At 41.5% G+C, this 11654-nt stretch overlaps 1 protein-coding gene across 5 annotated transcripts in view; it reads right to left on the bottom strand.

Annotated features, from left to right (window-relative positions):
- The window catches only part of GATAD2B (GATA zinc finger domain containing 2B), a 74290-nt gene that overhangs the window by 9698 nt on the left and 52938 nt on the right, over positions 1-11654 (bottom strand). For all 5 annotated transcript variants that reach the window (XM_014540758.1, XM_014540755.1, XM_005867440.2 and 2 more), the window contains one exon: positions 4688-5023. In XM_014540758.1, the coding sequence (XP_014396244.1) occupies positions 4688-5022 (335 nt within the window). In that variant the 5' untranslated portion in view covers position 5023. The remainder of the gene's footprint in view (positions 1-4687; positions 5024-11654) is intronic.

Genomic DNA, 11654 nt, shown 5'->3' on the forward strand with positions numbered 1-11654 from the left:
TAATTAAAATATTATATATATATAATTAAAAAGAATCCTACTTATTTCTCTAAGATGATGAAAAATAGCATTCATCATTTACCACTTAAGACCTTGAGTTCTTCACTGTATTTTGGAATACAGAAATCTAAGCAATATGTTCTTAGGTCTTATTTAAACATGTAACCCAAACTCTTAATACACACAGACCTTTAGTCCTGAGAGCTTCTCTACCATTTCTGAGGGCTTGACAACATGTGCCTTTTAAACTACGCACCCTGGATGGTTGGGATAGGCATTCAATTTCTCTACAGGGTAAACTAAGTTATAAAAATCAACCAAAATTTAGCTGAGGAAATAGAGTAAGAGGACAGAGTAACAAGAATGACTATCTAGGGCCCTGGTTGGTGTGGCTCAGTTGGTTGGAGCATTGAAGGTGGCGGGTTTGGTTTCTGGTCAGGATATATACCCTGGTTGAGAATCCGGTTGGGGTGCATATAGGAGGCAATCAATCTATGTTTCTGTTTCTGTCTCAAATCAATAAAAAATACATTAAACAAAAAAGGAATTACTATTTTGGGAACTATTCAAGTCTCCTGTGTAATCACTAGTCACAGACATAGCAAGGTGAGACTGTGGAGTTACAGAAAATGAAGCCACTAGAGGGGAAAAAAGAACCTTTCATTCTCTAACCCCTAATTCCTGGAGTAATGGTCAGGCCTAAATAAAGTTTGAAATTTTTTTTTTTTAGTTAATCCTCACCTGAGGATATTTTTCCATTGATTTTTAGAGAGAGTGGAAGGGAGGGGGGAAGAGAGAGAGAAACAGCGATATGAAAGAGACACATCAATTGCCTCCTGCATGAGTCCTGACCAGGGCCCAGGTAGGGGAGGAGCCTGCAACTGAGATATGTTACCTTGACGGGAATCGAAACCTGGGACCTTTTAGTCCCCAGGCTGATGCTCTATCCACTGAGCCAAACCGGCTAGGGTTGAATTCATTTTTTGGGCAACTTTATCATTTTTATATTCTTTCATCTCCCCACCATCTCTAACACTGACATGGCTGAATAATTTTGAGCTCTGGTAGATTTCTACTTCTTCTACTTGATTCCCAATGTTTATTATATCAACAGTCTGAAGCTCTTTCCATTCTGGTCCCTGCTGGATACACACACTACATATTTCTAAGTTAAGAAATTCTTCCTTGCTCAAATGAGTGCCACCTACCTATTGCTAGGGATTCCCCAGCAACAACACAAGCAGAGACATTCCTGGATGGGGATTTTGCAATTGAGTGGCATCTATCAAGAAGTTATATCTGAGAACAACCCTAAATGATATTTTATTCCCAGAAATAATCAGACCCATAATAGCTAGGCCCACAATAGGTAAGACAAAGCTCAAGTCAAATTTCATTCCTCAAATTTTTAATTAACTTTTGAGACCTGGGATTCTGGCCTCATTTATTAAACTTTCTAGGGACAGAAATGGCTACTTTCCCCAACATATATATGATTTACAATATTTTATGTTCCTAAGTGTGAAACACTACCGGCTACAGAAATATTATTAAAAGCTAGACTTGCAGCTGACATCACCTATGACTCAGACTGAAAGATACCCAGAAGCTATAAAATACCTAATCATTAATTCCACAGTAAAAACAACTAAACAGAAAGAAAACTGCCATGTCTGTCTAGCATTACAAAATATTAGCAGTACTGGTTTCATATATATACACCTTACTTCATAGTAGATGTAACTTGCCCAAATGATAAAAAAAAATACTTAGGCAATTATGATATAGCTATGATGCCAAGAGCACGTCCTTCTTTCTGCTTTTAATCTTATTATTTTTTTTAAATATGTTTTTATTGATTTCAGAGAGGAAGGGAGAGGGAGAGAGATAGCATCAATGGTGAGGGAGAATCAATTGCTTGCCTCCTGCACTGCCCACACTGGGGGTCGAGCCCGCAACCCGGGCATGTGCCCTGACTGGGAATCGAACCATGACTTTCTGATTCATAGGTTGAAGCTCAACCACTGAGCCATGCCAACTGGGCTAATCTTACTTGTTCTTATAGAAACCTTGGGGCTAAGTAGAAATAGCTGTCAGTATATCTGGTGAAGAGACATGGGCCAATAGGGCCCACTTTTCCATGTAGAATAGGGTTCTAGAGGGTTCACTCAAGCCTTTTTCCTTGGAGACCATTAAAAAATATTCCAATTTTCTAGAGGATCAAGTTCCAAAAGATCATTCCTCTAAAATAAAATTAAAAGCAATGGTAGGGTTGTTAGGATAAACTGAGTTTTTAACATAGAATTTATCTGTGATATTGTATAATCCCAATACCATTGATGAGATTTTACCAAAATGTGTAACAATGTTTCTAAGAAAAATGCATTTTCAATTCCAATTTAAGATGTGAGAAATCCGCCTAACATTTTTCCTCTTCTTCCTCCCCAATGAAATATAATTAGTCACTAGCTCCAGAAGGGTAAGAGTGATTATGGGGCAAGTGGATTGCTCAGGTACATGATCTCATTCACTCACTTTATTTTTTTCCCAAAGGATCTGAGGATTAACCTATTTTCATAATATTCTACTGACACTACCTATAGCTTCCAAGGATTTTTTTCTCTTCCAGGACCACTAGAAAATTTATCTGAAATTTCTTAAGGTTTTTTGTTGTTGCTTTTTAAAAAGTTTCTCTTGGTTTTTCAGAGAGAGGAAGGGAGAGAGCAGAAAAACATCGATTGGGTGCCTCCAGGATTGAACCCACAACCTGGGTATATGCCCTGACCGGGAATCGAACTAGTGACCTTTTGGTGCATGGGATGATGCTTAACCAAGTGAGCACACCAGCCAGAGTGCTAAGGGTTTTTAATGCTATACCAAGAATAATGTTCCCTCCTTGGGTGTTTCTTAAAAAGATAGACCTGGGATAATACTAGTTAGAAAACATTAAAACGTAGAGAAAGAAATCCAGGTGAGGTTATAACCATTCCTTTCTTCTTTCTCCATCAGTCCAGCTTAAAGATCCTGCTTCGGATCAGTGCTAGGACAAAGTTAGGTCAACTGGAAGGCAACTGAACACTGAAGAGTAATTCTCATGCCTATCAGCTGTTTCTGAAACCTAACAAACTGAATGTTCTTAAAACTAGGGTTTGTCTATAGTGTGATTCACAGTCAAGGTAGACTCTACCCTCAGCCAGTACTAGATACCTCTTCTCAGTGTTTGCTCCAGTTTTAAGTACTCAACCTTGACAGACACCAGAAAAAAAGCCTGTAAAAATGTGTGCTTGTGTTGTTATGTGTGCGTGAAAAAACGAGAACACAAGCATGAGTGTACATGTACAAGCCAATGTGTATGCATATGTTGGGAAAAGTGGCACAAATAAAACAAGAACGTAGAGAATTACCACATGGAGATAATTTGTCACAAAAAAAGTTGGACCCATGATTTTTGATGTAATAAAAGGTGGGACTCCAGAATAAACAGATCCTAAAACACCTGGGATGATCTGAAGACTGCTTTTTCCTCCTAAATTAGCCATCAGATTAGAAGATAAGTGTGTATTAATTCACTTTTAATTGGGGTATCAACACTGTAGTGCCTCCTTTATCCAGAAATGACTTTATCTTTTTTTAAAATTTTTAAAAATTCATTTTAGAGAAAGGGAGAAAGAGAGGTTGATTTGCTGTTTCAATTATTTTTATGCATTCATTGGTTGTCTCTTGCATGTGCACTGACCAGGGATCGAACTTTGGTGCACACTAACCAACTGAGCTACCCGGTTAGGGGACTACTTTATCTTAAGGGTTAAAACTATGATTCTCTGTATGCTAAGCAAATTTTTGAGGTACCTAGTTTCATTTAGAAATGAGAGGAATTCAGGGTCAAGCCATATGGCAGACCCCGTCTTCATTCAGGTCTGGCCAGTGTGGCTCATTTGGTTGAGTGCCATCCCAAGCACCAAGAGGTCATCTGTTCATTCCCAGTCAGGGCAGATGCCCAGGTTGCTGACTCAACCCCTGGTAGGAGGTGTATGGGAAGCAGCTGGTCAATCAAGGTTTCTCTCTCTCTTCCCCTCTCCCTTCCACTCTAAAAAATAAAAAAGTCAATAAAGCCCGAACTGGTTTGGCTCAGTGGATAGAGCGTCGGCCTGCGGACTGAAGGGTCCCAGGTTCGATTCCAGTCAAGGGCATGTACCTTGGTTGCGGGGCCATCCCCAGTGTAGGGAGCGTGCAGGAGGCAGCTGATCGATGTTTCTCTCTCATCGATGTTTCTAACTCTCTATCCCTCTCCCCTCCTCTCTGTAAAAAATCAATAAAATATATTTTTAAAAAAATCAATAAAAACACATGGGGGGGAGACTTTTTAAAAAATAATTTTTAAAATGTTTTTATTTACTTAATGGGTTTTTAAAGAGGGAGTAAGAGAGTGGGAGAGAGAAAAATGGATCCTGCAAGTGCCCCAAATAGAGATTTAACCAGCAACCTAGGTATGTCCCTGTTTGGGAATTGAACCTGAGACCCTTTGGTCCATGAGAAGATGCTCCAACGGAGCCACACCGGCCAGGGCAAAAAAAAAAAAGATATGTTAGGATGTAAAACCTCCTCCTCTCGCTGGAATTCATTCCATTTTCATAGGCTTAATTTATGAGAAAACCCTATCCCTAAAGACAGCTGAACCAAGCCATACCTCCGTCTAGCACTCATATCCACAGGCTCATCATTGATGTTTTCTTTGCCGGGCCTTCCAGCAATCCTATTGTCTCCATGAGGCCTGAGATTCCCATTGAGTTTCTCTTCATAGCCCTTGACACCACTGCCATCCTGTTTGGTGGGTAATTCATGAGACACCTCAAGATTTGCCAAATCCTTCCGTTTGAGCAATGCCAACATTTTCAGACGTTCCATGGCCTCATGCCCCTCCATTTTGAGTCGCTTGGCCAGGACATCATCTCGCTCATCTGCTGGGTCCAAGCTCCGTTTCAATAAATTCAGGCGAAGAGCATCTTCTGTCATTCTATCCATCCTGTGGAAAGAAAAATACAAGTGAGATCAGAATAAAGTCCCTTAAATAGTCCATAAGGAAAGAGGGTGGGGTGGTGAAGGTATTAAGAAGAATCATAAACATATACATGGAGGCTTAAAGTTAACTCAGCTAACCTACCCTGTATCTTCCTAGAAACTAAAGAAACTACAAATACTCTCCAGTCAATTAGGTCCTTACTGTAGAGATACCTGAAACCAAACACTACACTCATCTGGATAGTCTATGAAGAGCCTACATCTCTCAAAAAAGAAACATTCCTTTGTGACTGGCTTTTTGTGAACACATGCTCCTAGTCAGATGCTTTAACACTCATGCCAAATTTGCCTCTTGGAAAACTCTTATGAATGGGAAGTTCTTCAGGTCACACATGCATTATCTTGAATTGGTCTATCTTATAAAGGGAGAAATATGAGAAAGATGAATTAGACAAAGAGCATCTAACAGGAAGCCTCAGTTGTCTGAATATAGCAAGGATTAGAGGTGCCCATTTTTATTTGCCCTTAATGCTATAGACAGATTCAAAATTTTAAAATACTTGGCTTTGCTTAATGACTCAGGTGCTAAAGCTGCCAAGAGGTAGTATTTTCTCTACTAATGCAGCAAAATTATTAAAGACAAGCTAATTATAATTTTCCCTTCCACTTTGATTTTTTACATCTTGGAAATCTAAATGAAGAATTTCTCCAAAAGCTTTAAATCTAGGGTTGTTTTCTTAGTAGGAAATAACTGAGGCACTGGAAAGAAACATTTTGAGTCATAGAAACATAGATTTGAAATGCTACTTATTTCTAGAAGATAAAAAAAATTAAGTTACTTTACCTCCATAAGTCTCAATTTCATATATAAAGTGAGCACTTAAAAGGTGCTAAGCAAAATTTAATTTCTATACCCTTGGGCTATGACTTCCATACCTAAGATATGAGATTAGGCACAAAACGTCACAGACTCAAGTAGTAGGTTGAAAAAAACTAATGTTAATTGGTGCTCTTGCAAAAAAAAAAAAAAAAAAAGTATGTGCTTGAGGAATCTTCCTTCCTGTAGTGCACAGTAAAATAAGAGCTATTCAATTCTTTTCTGGTTACAACAAAGAAAAAGAGTAACCATCACCAACAAAAAATTCCAATGAAAGAAAACAGATCTTCTGGAGACCAGAGAAAAGTCAGAACCCAGAGCTCTGAATTTTTTAGTGTTTCTTAATTTTCTTTTTAAAAGAATAGCTTTATTGAGATATAATTTGCATATCATACAATTCACCAATTTAAAGTGTATAATTCAATGGGTTTTAGTATGTTCACAGAGTTGTGCAACCATCACTCAATCAATATTTAAAACATTTTATCCATCTCCCCCCTAAAAAATCCATAGTCATTAAGCAGTCATTCTCCTTCTCTACACTCCCATCTCTGTTCCCCATTAATTTACTTTCTGTCCCTCAATTTGCCTATTCTAAACTTTTTATATTAATAAAATCATATGTGGCCCTGGCCAATTTGGCTCAGCGGTTAGAGCGTCAGCCCATGGATTGATGGGTCACGGGGTTCAATTGCCCATCATGGGCATGTACCTTGGTTGCAGGTTCAATGCCTGGCAGTGGCTGGGGCAAGTACAGGAGGCAACCAATCGATGTGTCTCTCTCAGATCAATGTTTCTCTCTCTCCCCTGGTTCCTTCCTTTCACTCTTTCTAGAAATCAATGCGAAAAAAGAGGATTTAATAAATGAATGGCTCTAACCGGTTTGGCTCAATGGATAGAGCGTCGGCCTGCAGACTCAAGGGTCCCAGGTTCGATTCCGGTCAGGGGCATGTACCTTGGTTGCAGGCACATCCCCAGTGGGGGGTGTGCAGGAGGCAGCTGATCGATGTTTCTCTCTCATCGATGTTTCTAACTCTCTATCCCTCTCCCTTCCTCTATGTAAGAAATCAATAAAATATATTTGAAAAAATAAATAAATAAATGAATGAATGAATGAATGAAATCACATGTGGTATTTTGTGACTGCTTCTTTAACATAGCATTGTGTTTTTAAAGGTGCATTCATGTTGTAGCACATATCATGACATCTTTTTAAAGCTGAATGCTATTCCACTGTATGAATAGATCATATCCTATTTATTCATTTATCAATTGATGGACATTTGTTTTCCCCCCATTTTGCTATTATAATTTTGCTATGAACTTTTTTGTACAAGTTTTTGTGTGGACATACATTTTCAATTCTCCTGGGTATATACCTAGAAGCAGAATTGCTGGGTCCTCTGTTAACTCTCTGTTTAACATTTTGAAAGACCATTTTCCAAAGTAGCTGCACCATTTTGCATTACCACCAGCAGTGCATAAGGGTTCCAATTTCTCCATATTCTCTAAGTCCTCTGTTAACAGTTTTAGAGGTGAGATATTATTAGCTACAGGTTCCCAAACATTGTTATTTTGACATGTGTTACTTCTAAAGTGGTTTACCTCTGAAATATAGTCTGATAGAGTGACTGGAAAGTTGAATGCTATATGGAACATCAAAAAGTAAGCCCTAACTCCACAGTAACAATGTCTTGGATAACTTGATCAACATCTCATGTTGCGAATGTAAATGAAAATACCAGGAGTTGTAGAGGGTGGGAATATCTGTCACTCAACTAATTATACAAAAGTACTAGTATTTCAGAAAACTACACAGCAAGATATACAAATTTAATACAGCACAGTGTTCTAAGTTTTGAGATAAATTATATTAATGAGCAGTAAACGTATATGATAAAACTTAATAACCTAGAGCTGAATGGAGTTGGGATGCCACCATTATTCTGGCTTCTTCAATGGACAGTTATACAAACAGGTTAAAGTAGTTCAAGTAAATCCCAAGGACACAAACAGATACACTGAAGTTGGTAGAAACCAGAACCAGGTATTTGAATGTCTAAGGCAGGGGTCCTCAAACTTTTTAAACAGGGGGCCAGTTCACTGTCCCTCAGACTGTTGGAGGGCCAGACTATCATTAAAAAAAAAAACTACGAACAAATTCCTACGCACACAGTGGCGGCAAAAACACCCGGTGGGCCGGATAAATGTTTTCGGCGGGCCGCATGTGGCCCGTGGGCCGTAGTTTGAGGACCCCTGGTCTAAGGTAATCTTTCCCAATAGATGGCTTGAAAACCCTGACCAATTTTCCTTGCCCACTCTCTTTCAAAAAAGTAGAGGTTAACATTGGTTTATAAGTTTCAGGTATCTATATATAAAAAAGGCTAATATGCAAATTGTCCACCCAACCGGTCGCTATGATGCACACTGACCACCAGGAGGCAGATGCTCAATGCAGGAGCTGCCTTGACGCGCACTGGCCATTTACAAAGAAACAGCACTGCGGTCCTGGTGCTGACAAAGCAACACTCGGCTTCCCCCAAGTGGGACACAGGCCCCGCATCCACCCCAGAGCAACAACCCATCAAATTGCAGCCAACATTGCCAAGACCCCACGGCACAAAATGCAGCCCACAGCCCAGCCCAGCCCAGAAATGGTAGCTGTGGATGCCAGGTAATGACGTCACATAGTAACGCCCAGCTTCCTCTCCCTAGTGACTAGCCTCCTTGGAGTTTCTTCAGCCCAGGAACACAACTTGCTTTATAGCCAGGTGCAAACATTTTATACTTTAACCAAATGTCTGTGAAGCGTTTTCCCATGCCTCATCTCATTTGATCCTCACAGAAGTCCTGGAGTAGGTAGATAGGAGACTCGATAGAATCCTATTTTATTTTCATTAGCCAGAAAACAGATTTAGAAAGTTTAGAAACTTGACCTGACTGAAAAGAAGAAATGATGGACCTTGAAAATGACTTCAGGTTTTCTCACTGTGCAGAATATAGTCAAACACTGCTGTAGTTATTTTACCCTTTGTTCTCCCTGCATGATCTACAATAATAATCTACTTTGTATTGGTATTTACTGCTGTGTTGCTGACAATTACCTGAAAGAGAAGTTGGGGTGCTTCACTGGGCTGAAAAAATTTTAGCTACATCAGAAAGCACATCTAATTAAGCAAGTTTATTCTATATATATAAAAGGCTAAGTTGACTCGCATATGCGCGATACATATAAAACTCTCACGGGCGCCAATCGAATGCGTGTTTTAATCTGTCATTGTCGATTGTGAATTTGGTTGACACTTCTATTATAGAGAAAGGGAGAATAGCAATATTAAAATATTTCTTCTAATTAATTTCCTTTCAATGTGCACGAATCTATGCACCGGGCCACTAGTCCTATACTAGCATGCTATATAATAAAGAGGTAATATGCAAATTAATCCTCACACCCTCACAAGATGGCTGCCTACGACCAGGCCAGCTGGGGGGTTAGTGAGGGACGACCAAATGACTGAACAAGCAGGCTGCATGGGGTGACCAGGTTAGTGATGGACAACCAAACGACTGAACAGCAGGCTGCGTGGGGTGACCAGGCCAGCAGGGGAGGGAGGGTTAGTGATGGACAACCAAATGACTGAACAGCAGGCTGCGTGGGGTGACCCGGCCAGCAGGGGTGGGAGGGTTAGTGAGGGACAACAAACAACTGAACAGCAGTCTGTGTGGGGCGACCAGGCTGGCAGGCGGGGCAGTTGGGGGGTGACCAGGCAGGCAGGGGGCGGGCAGTTTGGGGCGACCAGGCCAGCAGGGGGAGACAGTTGTAGCCGACCAGGCCGGCAGTGGGGGCAGTGAAGGGCCACCAGGCCAGCGGGGGGCAACCAGGACAGCATGGGGGGGCAGTTAGGGGTGACCAGGCTGGCAGGAAGGGGGCAGTTAGGGGCGGGCAGGCCGGCAGGGGATGGCAGTTAGGGGCAATCAGGCCGCATGCAGAGGCAGTGAGGGGGCAATCAGGCCGGCAGGGGGTGGGGGGCAATTAGGGGCGAACAGGCAGGCAGGCAGGCAGGTGAACGATTAGGAGCCAGTGGTCAGGACTGTGAGAGGGATGTCCGATTGCCGGTTTAGGCCCTATCCCTGGGATTGGGCCTAAACTGGCAGTCGGACATCCCCTGAGGGGTCCCAGATTGGAGAGGGTGCAGGCTGGGCTGAGGGGACGCCCCCGTGCACAAATTTTGTGCACCGGGCCTCTAGTGCCATAATAAAAGGCTAATCTGCAAACAGACCGAACGGCAGAAGAACCAGTTGCTACGACGTGCACTGACCACCAGGGGCAGCACTACTCAACCAGAAGCAGAGCTCACAGCTGCAAGTGCAGCAGCGGTGGTGGGAGCCTCTCACAACCGCGCAGCAGCACTAAGGATGTCTGACTGCTGGCTTAGCCCCGCTCCCCACGTGGAGTAGGCCTAAGCCATCAGTCAGACATCTCCCAAGGGCTCCCAGACTGCAAGAGGGCGCAGGCCGGGCTGAGGGACCCCCCCCCAAGTGCACGAATTTCATGCACTGGGTGTCTAGTATAATATAATTTGACATGTTACAGATGTCAGTGTGCTCACCACCCAATATCTAGTTTTCACTTGTCCCCATGCAATTTCACCCTCATCCCAACCCCTTCTCTTCTGGTAACCAAAAACCTGTTGTCTGTATCCATGAGTTTGTTTCTGTTTTATTTTTAATTATTTCACATATGAGTGAGATCATATAGTACTTGTCTTTCTCCGTCTGTTTCACTTAGCATAATACCCTCAAGGTCTATCCATGTTGTTCCTAATTCCTACCCACTTTTTTTTTTTTAATGTTCTTATTTATTTCAGAGGAAGGGAGAGGGAAAGAGAGAGAGAAACATCAATGATGAGAGAGAATCACTGATCGGCTGCCTTCTGCATGCCCCACACTGGGGATTGAGCTCGCAACCCAGGCATGTGCCCTGACTGGGAATTGAACTGTGACCTCCTGGTTCATAGGTCGACGCTTAGCCACTGAGCCATGCTGGCCGAGCCACTGGTTTGTTTTTTTTTCTTAATGTTTTTATTGATTTTTTTTTTTTAAGAGAGAGAGAGAAACATCAGGACAATGCTCAACCAACCGAGCCACACCAGCCAGGGCTCCTTGCCCACTCTTGACTTCACTGACCTGTAAATCCCAACTTTATATACTCACAGCCATGCCTGCCTCAAAATCCAAAGAAACATGAATAAGTCTTGGAAATATTATGCTAAATAAAGAACATAAAAGGACAAATGTTTTATGATTCCACTTATTTGAGGTACCTAGAATAGGCAAATTCACAGAGAGAGAAAATAGAACAGTGGCTAGAGTTGGAGAGGAGGGGAGTGAGGAGTTATTATTTGTGGAAACAGTTTCTAAGATGATGAAAAAGTTCTTAAAATAGATAGTGGCTAAAGGAGATAAAAGACTTGTACTTGGAAAACTACAGGACGTTGAAAAAGAGAGGAAGACAGAAACAAGTGTTCATGGATTGGTAAAATTAACATAATTAAAATGTCCATACTACTCAAAGCAACCACAGATTCAATGCAATGTCTATTAAAATACGAACAGCAAGCATGGAACAGAGTGCGGAAACTCAGAGGGGAGGCGGGGTGTGTGGGTGTGTGGTAGGAAATCAACCAAAGACCTTGTATGCATTTATGGTATGCATAACCTATGGACACAGACAATAGGGAGCTGAAGACCTGAAGTA

The sequence above is a fragment of the Myotis brandtii genome, unplaced genomic scaffold (assembly GCF_000412655.1).
Source record: "Myotis brandtii unplaced genomic scaffold, ASM41265v1 scaffold250, whole genome shotgun sequence".
In the NCBI taxonomy this organism is placed as follows: Eukaryota; Metazoa; Chordata; class Mammalia; order Chiroptera; family Vespertilionidae; genus Myotis; species Myotis brandtii.